Source organism: Callionymus lyra, chromosome 5 (assembly GCF_982586985.1).
Source record: "Callionymus lyra chromosome 5, fCalLyr1.hap1.1, whole genome shotgun sequence".
Taxonomy (NCBI): Eukaryota; Metazoa; Chordata; class Actinopteri; order Syngnathiformes; family Callionymidae; genus Callionymus; species Callionymus lyra.
In genome coordinates this window covers 7,850,438-7,867,209 of record NC_141822.1, presented here as the reverse complement: position 1 = coordinate 7,867,209, position 16,772 = coordinate 7,850,438, and the positions used below count along the sequence as shown (strand labels likewise).

At 37.4% G+C, this 16,772-nt stretch overlaps 1 protein-coding gene across 1 annotated transcript in view; it reads right to left on the bottom strand.

Moving 5' to 3' along the window:
- The window catches only part of dym (dymeclin), an 86,485-nt gene that overhangs the window by 39,590 nt on the left and 30,123 nt on the right, over positions 1 to 16,772 (bottom strand). The window contains exons 9-14 of the mRNA XM_087790683.1: positions 14,995 to 15,180; positions 14,710 to 14,888; positions 11,847 to 11,972; positions 11,648 to 11,761; positions 11,487 to 11,581; positions 4,290 to 4,389 (exon numbers count right to left, since the gene is read on the bottom strand). Coding sequence (XP_087646809.1) covers positions 4,290 to 4,389; positions 11,487 to 11,581; positions 11,648 to 11,761; positions 11,847 to 11,972; positions 14,710 to 14,888; positions 14,995 to 15,180 — 800 coding nt within the window. The remainder of the gene's footprint in view (positions 1 to 4,289; positions 4,390 to 11,486; positions 11,582 to 11,647; positions 11,762 to 11,846; positions 11,973 to 14,709; positions 14,889 to 14,994; positions 15,181 to 16,772) is intronic.

Genomic DNA, 16,772 nt, shown 5'->3' with positions numbered 1-16,772 from the left:
AGGGGAAAAACCGAAGAGAAAGTCATTATTATATTAACATTTACTATTTAAATGTATTATTTTATACTTCCTTTATGTTTCTTTGCAGGTCATTTAAAACTATATTCAACAAGTAAGAAGAAGAATCGACAAACGAATACTCTAGAATAACAGATTTTAATTTCGTAAGGACGTCTTATTAGTGGCTTTCTTACTATTGAAAAGACACATTTGAAGTAAAATAAGAATCGTTTTATGACAAATAATCATTTTTCTGAGAGATTTTAATGTTTTAACATTTAGCATTAATGCATACAAAAGTACACGAGGAAACTGATTGTAACTATTGTGACAAACACATACTGATAATACATAATGCGGCTGCTCTTTATCACCCTAAAACACTTTTTTAAAAAGAAACCATATCGCTAAAGAATGTACATGTCACATGGATGTCAAGATGGAGGTCCTCATCTTAAGCATAAATCTTTTACCTTCTTTACTTATGGCTTTTAGTTCTGCAGACCTTAGAGACTCTATTGACTTCCATGTGTTTTTTCCGAGCGGTCGCTGGTTGTGAATTAAACATAAAAACTTCTCCTCACGATAATAATCGTAGGAATCAAGGTCACACCGAGTCCGAGAGACTAGAATCCGTTCTAGAAAACAAACATTTCTCAACGCAAACAAACAATCCAACCAGTGCCCTTGAGCCCGACACTCATTTAAAAGGCAGCAGCTGACCCGACACTTTGACCTTCCGGCGCGAGTGTATGTGCGTGTGTTTGCCTTATTATTGTCACTCCTTATGCCGTCACTCCGAGTGCACTCGGCTCCGAGAACAGCTGACTGGGCGGACGTCCAAGACGCAACGGATTTAATCACGGAAAAATAATCTCTCTCCGCGGTTTTTTTCCTTCCTCCCGTCTCTCAGACATGTATACCAAGTGTTTATGCATGTATGTATAAATAAGGACGCGGCGTTACATTCCGCCCTGGAGGCAGGACGACTGCGAGGCGAGGCTGGAAGATCGTTGGTCGTGCGTTTGATGCACATGGACGTCTGCGGCGAAGACGCCTGATCAGCCTGTTCCTGTGTGGTTGAAGGAGCACTCAGTTCCACTCATGTTACCCCGATACCTCAGGGCATATCTGGGGACCGCGGCGTGCATTTTCAACCCCCAAACACACACGCACACACACTCAGACGCACAAGTATGTTTACGCCATCTCCCGGGAGGAAAGGCAAATCTAATGAGACAGCCAGACGGAATCCTAGACAGACGGACCTGAAGGCGGAGGCGGCGCCCACTGCCGTGATTAGACGGCGGGCTCAGGTGTGTTTCCACAACAACCCACATCGACAAAAGAAAACATGTTTAAGCGAAATGAACGAAGGTCTTCCACTCAACTACACTCGAGACATGTCGGCGCTGACGTCAAAGAAACGACAAATATCACGACAATCAATATTGAGATTATGGCAGTGAATTGGAAAGAATCTGGAAATAAAGTTGCGTTTTACGATATCATATACTGTGATACTGTAGTAACAAGGATATATGTGTAGTATTGTCAAGTACTTGACTCTGGTGTTGTAGTATTTACAGACCACATGACTCTTGACGAAGTTGTAACTGCTTTCACTTGTTTTCAAACCAAATATATGTCCAAACATCAGCTTTAAAAGCTGCTGGAGTTTATTGTATCCTCTCGTCCTCAGCCATTGCCAGGATATATACAATAAATGTGTAGTATTGTCCAGTACTTGACTCTGGTGATGTGATAGTGTAGTAACAAGTATACATGTGTAGTATTGTCCAGTACTTAACTCTGGTGTTGTGATAGTGTAATAACAAGGATATATGTGTAGTATTGTCGAGTATTTGACCCTGGTGTTGTAGTATTTACAGACCACATGACTCTTGACGAAGTTGTAACTGCTTTCACTTGTTTTCAAACCAAATATATGTCCAAACATCAGCTTTAAAAGCTGCTGGAGTTTATTGTATCCTCTCGTCCTCAGCCATTGCCAGGATATATACAATAAATGTGTAGTATTGTCGAGTACTTGACTCTGGTGTTGCAGAATTTACAGACCACATGACTCTTGACGAAGTCGTAACTGCTTTCACTTGTTTTCAAACCAAATATATGTCCAAACATCAGCTTTAAAAGCTGCTGGAGTCACTGTATCCTCTCGTCCTCAGTCATCGCCGGGATATCGATACGATACGTTAGTCGATACATGTGTGACGATACGATATATTATGATATTTTGCAATACTGTAGTAACAACAATATATTGTTGCTTTTAAAGATACAATACTTTTTCTGGCTTTTACAGCAAATAAATGAGTAAATACTTTCTCTAATCAAATGTGAAAGTTTTTGTAGGAAAGTGCTTCTCAAAATATTAACAGTAAATGTTATGTTATATTAACAATAAACAATGAAGTACATTCAAAATCTCAAACAACCTTGAGCAACATGTAATATGACAGACTCAGGTGCAACACTAATAGACTCAGGGACTCATTCATTCCTCGGGCTATTAAATTGTACAATTCTGAGTTCGGGGGCAGGAGTGGAGTGAAAGTATCTGGATGTTCTGTTCTATGTTAGTCTTTGTATCCTTTGTCTTTGTTGTTTTTCTTTGATCTTTGTTCTTTGTCTTTATCTTTAGACTTAGATTGTATCATCTTGTTCTTTCTCTTTATGTTCTTCTTCTTATTTTATTTTTATTTATTATTTTGTATTGTTTATGGAAAATTGCTAGCTGTTGGAAAAAACAATTTAATCAATAAAGTTTTTACCTTACCTTACCTTACCTTAATATCCAGTATCTGTTAGTGTTTAATTGTATACTTTAAACTCTGTTTTATAGCCAAAATGAGTCCAAAAATATATATATTCAACCTTTGAAATAACATTTTACTTTAACTAAAAGTTATTTTATTAATTACTTTTTATAAAAAAAACTAAATTAAAGTTAAGTTAATGAAGCGTTTTAAGGGTGTTATGACTAAACTAAACTTAAGTTAAATGTATTTTTGTGTCATCATTGATCTGATAATCCAGAACTTCTCTTCCAGGTAAAGCTGGAGGAGAATTCCAAAGAGGGAAGATTTGAGCCTCTTTCTTCTAATAGATGAGACCAAGTAGTTTAGTTACCTGAAGGTTTAATTTAAGTCTTCAAGATGCTTAGATGACTTCTCAAATTAAATGGGAAGAAAATGCTCTTTTCTTTCTACAATACAATATATTATATATATTATATATATATATGTCAGAGTAAAGATTGGAATCCAGTAGGATCTGGAATCCTACTAGTACAAATTGGTACAGATTACGAAAATGGTTGTGGGGAAGAAACTGTTTCTGTGTCTCGGGTATATATATGTCAAAGTACAGATTGGAATCCTACTACTGAACTGGGATATGAATATTGGAATTCCAATCTGTCCTAAGACAAATGGGAATTCTACCAGAACATCAACATTCCAGGATTACATCAAAATGTTTTGGAAAAGAATCATATCCACTAGTACTAGGATTCCAGATCCTACTGGATTCCAATCTGTACTGTGACATATACTGTGTATATATATATATATATATATATATATATATAAACATCGGTTTATCAACCAGTAAATGTTCAGTCAATTTAATTTAAAAATAAATCCGTCTTGGGTCCATGTGTCCGTAAACGAAGGACCTGTGCAGCCGAATACAGAAAACCACTCGGACATGAAGCCACGGACGCATCATGGCGATCCGTGACACGGACGTCAACCGTCGCTTCCAATAAATCCGCGGCGACGCGTGGAAAAGGCTGCCTGGCGGTGATGGGTTTCCACCTTCGCGCCCCGGAGGACGACACCGGGTCAAGGCGGAGTTTAATGTTAAAAGCAACCTTGGGGAGCGACGACGTACAGAGGGCGTCGATCTAATCCCTGATGCATAACCACTCATTTAAATATTAATAAAAACTTGAGAGAGAGAGAGAGAGAGATTGCTGGCGGGTCTGAGTGCACTATAAAGGGCAGCGGCTCAGTTTATGTTAGTTTGACTTTGACGTTCTTTTTTGTTAAAGATGGATGACTTAATACCTTTATTACCATAATAATACACTTGATATTATGTATAAACCAATGAAGCTCTTAAAGCATGAAGTTTAACACTTGGTTATTAAACTTAAACAAGAGAAATTGTTGGATAAAACGGACAAAAGTCATGGAAGTAATGATTATATATACATGTGTAAATTAAATGTGCTTGAATGTAGAAGCCGAGGCAGGACTTACATAGTCAGGCAGGGCTGTGTTGTCTCCCCGTCTGCTCCTCAGACTCTGTGTTGCCTGTTCCAGGACCTTGTTGTGCTTTTTGGAGAGCAGAGCAAACAAACTGCAGGAGAGACAGACGGTAAATAAGTTAGAGGCGACGAGTGAGCGATTGCATTTCCATCAACACTCAATTGAAACCTGGAAGCTCTTTGGCATGAAGTCGGTTTGCAATAGAAACATCTGAGCTTTTGACAGTTGAAGAATGTGGTTCTGAGAGTCGACGCCAAAAGTATGACTGACTTTAAAGACGACACGTTTAATGCTCACGTGAATAAATACAACACATAAATGTAAGTATAAGGTAAATATTCTGTTCAGTGAAATAGTAGTAGAAATAGAAGTGTAAATATATAATAAATAGTAGGTTTTAGCCCACAACTGTTTAGAGTTTTTGTTACAGTCACATGTGGCACATCTTCATTTTATATGCCCAAATAAGAAGTTTATTTGTTTCTCCTGGAAACATATGTGTTCATGTATAAATAGTACTTTTGACTGTATTTATAAACCGTTATATACAGGCTTTTCCTTGATTTTCTGGAACTCCTGTTGTGTTATCAGTGTTATCTTGATCCTCAAAGTATATACTTTATTGAATATTGTTTTGATTGTTTAAGCACTTTGTGACCCTGGTCTGGAAAAGCACTATATAAAATAAAAATGACTTACTTACTATTACAAAGGTACAGAAATAATAAGAATTATTCTTATCTCTGCTACTTTTTGTCTCAAAAATATATTGTCTGTTCATCTGAAAATTGATTACTATTGAAAATAGTTTAATTTCAATTGAAAAATGTTCGAAAGCATTTGAAATGTGTTTGATTTTAGTTGAAAATGTTTTGAATACAGAGAAAAATGTTTTAATACAGTTAAACAATTGTTTGATTATAGTTGAAATTTACTCGATTACGGATGAAAAATGGTTTGATTACAGTTGAAAATATTAAAATTACAGTTAAAATATACAAATATTTGTTGGATTTCACTTGAAAGATGTTTGATTGAAGTTGAAAATGTTTTGAATACAGTTAAAAATGGTTCGATTTGATTTAAAAATGTTTGATTACAGTTCAAAATCGTTTGATTTCATTTAAAAATGTTTTTAATACAGAGAAAAAAAACGTTTAAATACAGTTGAAAATTGTTCAATTAAAATTGAAATGTGTTCAAAACATTTAAAATTGTTCAAATACAGATGAGACTTGAATACAGTTTAACATTGTTTGATTAAAGTTTTAAATGGTTTGATTAAAGTAAAAACTGTTTTATTACAGTTGAAAAACTATTCTCCAAATTGTGTGTTTATGATACACAAACAAACATGTATGATTTCAGGTGTTGGAAATTGACGACAACTGAAAATATTTAATCGTACCCTAAAAGTATACGTTTGTAAATATATGATGTACACATTTCTTCAAATGATTTTCAGAAACGGATGAGATTGAAATAAATAACCTCTATATCGTAAAACATCTTTTTAAATTCAATATAACTAGAGTGTATTGCAAGTGTTTTTATGGCTTGTTTTGTGTACATCATACCCAGTGTGAGAAGACATGACAACAAGTAATAAATCATACATTCCATATAGGAGGACCTTAGTTATTTACAAGAGTGCAGAGTAGAGTTCACGTCCATACGCATGATGTCAGCCACACAGGGTTCGGCACATAAAGAAAATGTTCTTTTTGTGTATTTTACAGATTGTATTTGAAAACTATCATCAATTTTTCACATGGTTAGATGTTTATTGAGTGAGTAGAAAAGCAGTTAAATTCTAATTTTCCGATACTATATAAAAAAACAAGAAAGAAAAAACCTATAAAATAAAATGACTGAAAAATGATGAAAACTAAATATAGTCGGCTCAGCGAGCACCTTTAAAACTAAGTTAAATTTACAACAAAACATGTTGTTCCAACATAAAAAGGTTAATATTGCACTGATTTAATCATGTTTTATTTTAGTCAGGATTTTGTGTGTTTTTTCTTCTCTGTTGTTTGTCAAGACTTCTGGAAAACATCCTTCAAATAGCTTCAGACAAAGAGAGATCTTTGGTCAAAATAAAGGTAAAAATCAATTAAAGTTGACGACAGGAAACAGCAGTGACCATCTCTTGTTAACTGCATGGAATCCGTGTATCTCTAGGAATGTCAACATCATCAATCAATCGTACGCGACGGACCAATAACACGAGTCGAGGACCGCGAACAGAGCCGAGGCTACACCTGTTCGTCCGTCGACACCGATGCCATCAGCTGTCTTTACCCACTCATTCGCCAAATGAAGATATTCCCGTGGATTTTTCACGACCACTGCTCAAGATGTAGGACGGTCTCGACCACGTCGAGGGTCCTTGTAAACAAGCCTTAATGGGGCCCGTTGTGCTATCGGGTTCCACCTGTGGCTGACCCCAACAATCGGCCAGTGTGGAAACCCGCTCGGGGTTTCCGGGTTATCATGAGGCAGTGACGGACACGTGGCTTGGAAGGGTTTCGTGACCTTGAGTCGCTCGTGTTCACTGACGGACATGAACCGACACTGACAGACTGACGTATACATCGTATATACGAACAACACTTCCTTATATTCTTCACACTAGGGCTCAGTACTGATCAAACATCTGCGATACCATACGGTACTGATTCAATACAGGTTCCTAAACGATAACAATTTCACAAGACACACTTATAACAAAAGGAAAACCGACAATATCACGACAATCAATATTGAGATTATGGCTGTGAATAGGAAAGAATCTGGAAATACCATACGTTTCATGATATTATATACTGTGCTACTGTAGTAACAAGGATATATGTGTAGTATTGTCCAGTACTTGACTCTGGTGTTGCAGTATTTACAGACCACATGACTCTTGACGAAGTCGTAACTGCTTTCATTTGTTTTCAAACCAAAATATGTCCAAATATCAGCTTTAAAAGCTACTGGAGTCACTGTATCCTCTCGTCCTCAGTCATTGACCGGATATCGCGGTATGTCATTGCTTCATTTGATGCAATGAATGCTGCCACCTGTTGCGGATTGTAACACAAAAATGAACGCAGCTTTAAAAGCTGCTGGAGTCACTGTATCCTCTCGTCCTCAGTGATTGTCCTCAGTTATCTCCGGGAACAACAACCAATCATTCTTTTTTATGTAATGACTGCCACCATCTAGGTTTTTTTTAGGTTTATTGTTATTTTTTAAACATGTTTAATTGGAATGTAAACCTTAAAATAGCCAAGATTAAAAAAATGAAATATAATTTGAAAGTCGTTAAAAATTATGAAAATTGATACACTGCTGTTTAATTTTGATACAGTATCGTTATATACAGGTAGTTCTTTATAATTATAGCGATATATCGCAGTATCGATGTTTTCTAAAAACCCTATTAGACACAGTACAAGTACATATCTTGAGTGACATTTACACAAAATTACAGTTGCCAAAAACCAAGATTTTGATTGCCTTTGTCACTTGATAGTTTTTCCTTGAGAAAAATCCACACATTTCCTTAAAACTTGACAACGAAAGACTTGAGAATACGTTTGGATACTCGCTTCTACCACACATTTGGGTCTGTGTCACGAAAGAAAACTCAAGTTTGATACTCGGCCCTATTTAACACTAATAAACATAAACACAATTCAAGGATCATTTCCAGATCAAACTTTAACCAAAGCATCCAGACAGTAACAAACTCTCTGAACCTCTTGCGTCAATAAAAATCGAATTAATGAATATTACATTCATCAAAAACTATTCCATGAGCTTCTTAAGATCTTCTTTTATTATTATTGCCTACTTCCGTTAAGACGTGTTTTACATCTCAGTCTCCAGAGTTCACTCGTGCGCCGACCCGCCGCCGCCCGGAGGAAATCCATTTCTCATTAGACATGTACATCCACGGACGAGTGCGGTTGTTTTCTCTTCATACAGCGTATATACATCTCGCCGCTGCATAATTCAAGGAGCAGCGACGTCACATCGTGATCCATTATTCGTGGGTCGGGCTCGTGAATACTTCTTTTTTAAAGGGATTCTGTGGGAGAACTTCTTTGGAAATACATTGACGAAGGCTGAAGTAAGTAAGTAAGTAATTTTTATTTATATAGCGCTTTTCCAGACCAGGGTCACAAAGCGCTTAAACAATCAAAACAATACTCAATATATGTCTTAACAAGAAGGATCTGTCTCGTCTGCAGTTGATTCAGAACTCTGCAGCGAGAATTCTGACCCGCTCAAGTAGGAGAACTCACATTTCTCCGATCCTTAAAACTCTTCACTGGCTTCCAGTTTCTTTCAGGATCAACTTTAAAATTCTGGTTCTTACTTTCAGAGCTATTCATGGTCAGGCTCCTCCTTACATCACTGATCTGATCCAGACTTACACCCCAGCTCGGGCTCTGAGGTCTGTGGATCAGAATCTACTTATGGTTCCTCGCACACGACTCAGGACCAGAGGAGAGAAATCTTTTCAGGCTGTTGCTCCTAAGCTTTGGAACGATCGTCCTCTCTCTTTGCGATTGATGGATCTACTGACTCCTTTAAGAAACATCTTAAGACCTTTCTATTTGTTCAGGCTTTTCCTTGAATTTCTCGAACTCCTGTGTTGTTCTCGGTGTTGTCTTGATCTTTGAAGTATGTACTGTTTTGAGTATTGTTTTGATTGTTAAAGCGCTTTGTGACCCTGGTCTCGAAAAGCGCTATATAAATAAATATTGCTTACTTACTTACAATATGGTATATACTTTAAAGGTCAAGATAAAACTGATAACACAACAGGAGTTCCAGAATATCGAGGTAAAACAGAAGCGCCAAACACTCGCTGTTACAAACGAGACTCGAAGGGGAAATGATCTCCTTTTCTTCTGGGAAACTCCACTGACCACTGCCGGTTAATATGAAGTCTCGGCCCGTGATTATCTCAAGAGTCCATTACGGATCAGGGCTCATTGCAGAATTTAGAAAAATCGCAGACAGGAAACCTCTCCTTTTATCTCTTTAGGCTCAGCGTCTAGTTAGTGTCGCCCAACCCCAGACCATCATCATCATCATCATCATCATCATCATCATCATCATTATCCCGGTGATAATCCGACATGGAGACGGTATTAATGGCCGACAGACAAGTACACGTCAACAAAGAGTCGGAGGAGTCGCGGCGAGATATGGAGCGAGACGCTCGGCGGGAGATAACGGGAGCTCGGCTCGGACTGGATGTGCGTAGTTTGCGGTGGAAGGAAACATTCTTTTCCTGTGTGCGGGTGTGTGTGTGTGTGTGTGTGTGTGTGTGTGTGTGTGTGTAGGACCTTGTCCTTGCAAGTGTTTCACAAAAAAAAAAAGAAAATCCTTTCACTCAATTCCCTCCAGTTACATAATCTTTTCTCAACACAGACGACGACTCAATATTTGATGTTCGGTTCTGCTCTAGTGTCGTACGACTTAAAACAATAAATATTTAGCGTTGGATAATTTTTTTTCATGCGTTTTATTATTTCTCTGCAACCTTTTTTGTCGCACGAGAAAAAGTTGCTTTTTGAAACCTTAGCGACCGTTCTGTGAGATTAATAAACATCTTTCCTTTGATGCATCTTAATGATTTTTCAAGTTCCGTAGTTCTCAGGGTTTGTTTTGCTTTTTATTCCTTATTGATTCTTTTTTCAGTTGTTACTGGTCGTCACTGTAAGAAATGTGAATCACAATCATGGTGATGAAGTCTATTCATCCATCCCTCCATTTATCCATCCATCCATCTACTCTTTCGTCTATCTATCCATCCATCAATCCATTTATCCATCCATTTATCCATCCATCTACTCTTTTGCCTATCAATCCATCCATCCATCCACTCTTTCGTCTATCTATCCATCCATCAATCCATTTATCCATCCATTTATCCATCCATCTACTCTTTCGCCTATCAATCCATCCATCCATCCATTCATCCATCTTTCCATCTACTGTTTCGTCCATCAATCCATCCATCTACCCTTTCGCCTATAAATCCATTCATTTATCTATCCATCTATCCATCTACTCTTTTGTCTATCCATCCATCCATTTATCCATCTATCCATCTACTGTTTCGTCTATCCATCCATCCATATTCAACAGCAATTCATCTATTTACGAAAAAAAAAAAATATTATTTTGTTTTGGCTTTCAAACAAAATTGTGATTTTATTATATATTTTTTATGGTTTTTATTAAAAAATATTGTGTATAAAATGTATCTTTTGGAATTTTTTGAATTAACATTCAAATATTCACATTTGTTAATTTTTTTGTTTCAGTTTAACCTCTGGCCACTAGATGGCAGCAGTCGTTACATCCTCTGCAGCTATAGGAAGAATGAAATTGAAATTCTCCTAGATGCCGGCGATGACTGAGGACGAGAGGATACAATAAACTCCAGCAGCTTTTAAAGCTGATGTTTGGACATAATTTTGGTTCGAAAACAAACAAAAGCAGTTACGACTTCGTCAAGAGTCATGGAGTCTGTAAATTCTGCAGCACCAGAGTCAAGTACTCGACAATACTACAAATATATTCTTGTTACTACAGTACCACAATATATCACTATATATTGTATCAAAGACTCTGTATCCTGATACGTATCGTATCAACATATTTTTGCTATAAAACCCTTTGAATCTAAAGGATCAGTGAGATTCCTCGAGATTCCGGCGATGAATGAGGACGAGAGGATACAGTGACTTCAGCAGCTTTTAAAGCTGATGTTTGGACATATTTTGGTTTGAAAACAAATGAAAGCAGTTACGACTTCGTCAAGAGTCATGTGGTCTGTAAATACTACAACACCAGAGTCAAGTACTCGACAATACTACACATATATACTTGGTACTACAGTATCACAAGATCTCGCATTAAAACGTACCGTTGTCCCTGTATCGTGATATGTATGGTATCAACATATTTTGGATAATACCAAAGAAGAACCTAAAAATTCGATAAAAGCACATATTTATTCATTTTATTTATTGTGATTATTTTTAATCTGAATTTATTTTATTGATGTTTATTTCATCATTCTATTCTATAAAGTCAACACACAGCATTAAGATCCCGTGTTGTGTACAATACTGTCAACATCCATTTCCTGATGCCGTCGCTCGTCCTCACCTGATGATCCTCTGCGCGGCGTACTGGTGGAGGCAGCGGAACTGCGCCGACATGTTAGCGAGCGCGGCGAGGCAGTTGGTGTGTAGATACTTGTCCTGGACAAACACAAGTCACAAGCGTTTACGCGTGATCGGTGTCACACCTCGGCCGTGATGGCTCACCCTGGTCCGGGTCATGTTGAACTGGATGGTCCGGATCACCACGAGGATGAGCAAACTTCCCAGTGAGATCTCCGTCAACGTCCTCTCCGTGTACCACGACACGTTCTTGAGCACCTGAAGCATGAGAATCGACTTTCTATGACCAGCCTTCAAAAGTTTGGATGAATGAAAAAAGAAAGAAAGATTTTTTTCCACCCACCACCTCGTGGACGGAGCGATTGAACGCGTCGTCCTCCGTGAGGATGAGGAGGATAATGAGGGCCATGTAGACGTGATGGGAGTTTCTTTCTTCCACATGATAGAGGATCTCCAGGATGGGCAACACCTGAGAGAAACAAAAGGAAGCTCAGTATCGTTGCAGTGACGTCAATTAAGGTCTTTTCCTTCAGTTTCTTCTGTTTCGGTGATAAACGACTGAAGGAAGAAATGGACATTTTCAGGATCTTGATTTGGTATCTGGTCGTAGCAGAGGCAGGTAGATTTCCCATGAGGCCGCTGGTGGTTTTTATTACTTTTTACTTTATTATATATAAAACTATATTATAATTATTTGGTCATTTCACTTCAAATTGTGGGTTTACCATAAGGTAATGGATGTATTTAAATGAAATAAAAGCTGGTCTTTGTTTTCCAATTAATATCCAATTCCTGTTGGTTAAAGTGATATTTTAAGAAGAATGTTTGTTTTTCTTTTTTCCCATTTTCTACTCACTCTCATCTCGACAGAGGAATGTAGTTATTTTCAGAGTAACATTGTTCATTTTTAGAGTTATAGGCAAAAATGAATATCCATGCTAATGTAGCGACTGGAGCTCAGTTGTCTTTGACTTAATTTTAGTCTTAAAAAGACTCTTAAAAACATCCAAATACTTCTCGTCTGTAACGTCCCTCTTGTATTGAAGCCTCCACATTAGGAATTGTTTAAAAGACCTTTAATTTCTCTATAATTTACGTTTGTATGTCCTCATTGAAACGCATTGTAAATGTCAGTGAGCATAATTTACATTGTTAGCATGGGATCTTACGCTTCAAAAAAAGCTTAAAATGTATAGGTTTTTTCAGAACTATTTCTAATGTCGAGTCTTCGATACAAGATGGACGTTAAAGACGAGCAGTATGGATGTATTTGGATGTTTTTAAGTGTCTTTTTGGATGAATACAAGTTAGCATCGGTCGCTACATTAGCAAGAACAAGCATTTTTGCTAATAACGCAAAGAAGAAACTAATAAGTAAGAGTTTAGCTGAAGCATCACAGCGGGTCTGTTGTCGCCGACACATAGTTTTCATGAAATTCTATCCATCCATCCCACGAAGATGATGCGGAGACGACCTCCGACACTCTCGGGGGTTAAAAGGGGGAAATCTGTTTAATTAAATCCCTCCTGAAATTACAGTGTTCATGAACGTGTAACGAAATCATTATCCACGACTCATTTCTCACTGAAGAATCAATGTATTTTTCGAGAGTTGGATCGAAAAAAAATGTGTGTATTGATTGATTTTAAACTTCATAGACGTGTGTGTGTCTGGTCCATTCCATGAGCTCTCCAGAAGATAACATTTTCATCTAAGTTATTGTTTAATTGACATTAAGTGTCATTTTTAATCGTCTTTATTGATAAAACTTCTTGGACTCAAACTGCTTGCCATGAACTCCTTTACTTTGAGTACCAACTAGTCCTGTATCATTAGAAGTGTGTCTTTCATTTACTTTATCAAGTAACTGTCTTTTAAAAGTCTCAAGTCCTCAAGTTTTTGTCCTTCTTTTAGCAGCTTTATTGTCAGTTTTTAGAATCTGTTGTGATCGCCTGAAAAAATGAAACTAGCCCCATTTTGCGTCCATGCTAGCATGTTACTAAGGCTACAATAAAATATTTTAAACTAAATTACATTTGCATTTTAAACGTTTTAAACATCTTTTTGAAAGTTTTGTATCTTATAAAAACCTTAGGGCAACGCGGGGTACTTGAGCTTGTTGTAAATACAATTGTACAGTTTTATTGTTATTATCAGGGACGTGGAAAATTAACCGTTTCTTACAGAGAGTCAAGCACAGAAACGGCAAAAATTATATATATATTTTGAACTAGATTTCCATTCATTTCCTGATTCAATTATGTTCTTGAGACTATGCTATGGCTTTTTTTCTATTTCTGATATGAAGAAATTGGCATTACAAAAAGCCAAAAATACTTTCATGCCTGTCTCTCAGTATTATCACTGTATCACCCCCACATAACACAACGCCTATTACAGAGACACTGTTTTCTACATTACACAAACCATTGCAGGATTAAGGGGAATCAAGTAGGTGCGTTCCTGCAAAGTTTGTTATGACTTATTTGGTTCTCTTGGCGGTTAACTCTTGTCTTGTCTCAGGGTCAGGCTGACCCCAGACACAAGGGATACCTCAAACACATTTTTTTTGGGGGGGCCTTTGGGTCAACTTGACCCTGAGGTAACACAAGGGTTAAAGAAGGGGATTTGATCTGTAACTGATCATAAAATAGAAAAACTGACAAGTGTAGTGTAAAGAAAACTGCAAAATACACTTTAATCCCCAATTAAATACCAAAATCTAAAATTTCTTATTTGAAACTATGGACATTTTAAACGACAGGAAAACGCTTTGATCTATACGTATAGGTTAACTATCAAATTGAGTGAATCTTCTATGTTACTGGGAGTGAAGATGAATTAATTTACTCTATAGAAAATGACAACTGGGTCATAATGTAAATGATAACATTAACAGGGATTCACGCCTCACTCTGCAAACGATTTATTTGCATCATATGTCACTTACATAACCAGAAACGGTTTGTACGAGAACTATTTCTTATGCACACGTTTCATCGAATGACCCATTTATACGCAGTCAGACAATGTATCGTTAACTCCTATTTATTATGTAACGAGTGTAATTGTGGGTCGAGGTTGTTGACGCGTTGGTGGATCAGTGAGAAGATGTAGAAAAACAAAGCGAAGGGAGTGGAAGTCGACATGCGGGCGGAACTACGCCTGTTCACAATCTGCACATTTCGCGGCCGTCCAAACCCACCAGATTGTCCATGTCGGTTCTGGAGAGCATGTACGTCCTCATGTTGGCGTTCTGGTGCAGCAGGGTGTAGAGCAGAAGCGTGGCCTGGTCGGAGTTCTGCTGCTCGCACAGCGCCGTGTACAGACTGTTGAAGTTGATCTGGAAAGTGTGCGGTTGCTCCGCGGGCATCGACAACGTGTCTGGAAGGAAGGAAAAGATATGAATTGCATCCACGCGTTTGTGCGACTTCTAGAACCTGAAGCGTGACGGGAAAGATCACTTTAATTACAGGCGTGTATCTTTTACCTTGCGTGTTGCGGAAACACATGATAGCCTGGCGGTAGGGGTTCGGCCAGTCGGGTCCATCTGTCAGATTGGCAAGAACCAACAGTAACAAGAGGCTCTGATTGGACAACGGTAAAGGATTGTGTTCTTGTTCATTCCCCGCTTTGCTGCCAGCTCCCCCCAATGTAAAGACGCTCCACAAGCCACCTGCAGACAAACAAAACAAAGATGACAAACAGAAACGCTTGGATATACCGAGGGTTGCGCAACAATAACCCAATTTCTAATCTATTCTGATCTATTTATCTATCTATACATCTATTTATTTTAGTAGTTATGCAACAAAGAATACAGTGATCCGTCACCATATCGCATTTTACCTTCTACACAATATATTTTTTATACAGTACTGCGAATCTTAACCGATTTAAATTCCTTGTCTATGATTCTATGTCTCATTCCAATGGTATCACTGTGTTTTGTATCCAGATTGAGTCAGTGAACATCAAAGCGCTCCATCAGATCCTTCTCAACCAGAACATGGACTGTTTAAACTTCTTAAAATCTTGATTTTAAATCAAAAACACAAATGATCTTTATTTTACACACACTTTAATTTTCTTTTTTTTTAAATTGATATAGTGCTTTCGAATATCAAAACTACGGAGCCCCAGACATGACATAATTATAATAATTTGTGGCCACAAAATTATTATCATTATTTTTAATTGTAATCTAAATATTTTAGATCATCAACGACAGTTTAACCTGATCACGTCATCGGAGTTCCGGGGTCGAGACTTGTCTACTAATCGTCATTTTTAAGTGTTTTTAAAATCTTAAAGAAGAAGGACGACATGTCAGTTCAATCAAGTAAATATCAATATTTTCTACCACCCCTAGTTTAAACCGCAGACACCAAGAAAGTGACAGAAACATCAAAACAAGCATCACGAGACTCCGGGACAGATTCTTAAAGAACAGCTGGTTAAGAAAAATTCACCTGTTTATAATCATTCATCCCCATGACCTTTGGTCGAACACATCATTTGACGTGTTTATTTGTTTATTTGCCTTTTTTTTCTTTGTTTGATGACCTTTTTCATGCCTTAATCATTTTGTTATCATGCAGTTTATGCTGATCAAAGACAAGCTTGAATCTTAAATATTAAATCTTGTTCAGTGTCTCAGTTGTCAAAGCGACTCTGGTCATAGTCAAGTTACTTTGTAGCTTGTGTTGTAGTTTTTATCAATTATTGTCAGCAACGTTTTTTTATTTTCATTCTAAAAGTTCCTTTTATTTCAAGCCTCACATGCTAACGGGACAGAAAGGTACACGGAATTTTTAAAAAAAAGAAGGAGAACGAGCAGACGAGGGTGGGGAGGCAGCATGATCAGAGGAGCTGTAATACATGTTGCAGGGTGAGTAGTCATTGAGAATTTAAATGTCGTTTAAATGATGCCGGGTTTTTTAGAGCGTATAAACTGTGTGAGGATGTGTAAATCAAAGTTTGGGAAAAGGTTTATGAAGAGAACAAGGAGTGAAAAATGTACTATTCAGCGTATTCTGTTTATCATATAGTAGACGAGGGACTGCTAGATACAAGTTGTGTATTTGTATCATTCTTTTTTTACTTTAAATATCTAAGTTTTCAAACTAAAAAGTGAGATTCTTGCAGACTACTGAGAGACTATCAAGTACAGTGATATGAAGGAGGAAAAGAAAGGGAAGAAGAAAAGGATATAACCAATAAATGGAGGGGAAAATAAGGTTGGCAAGAAAGAATGCAGGGAAAGAA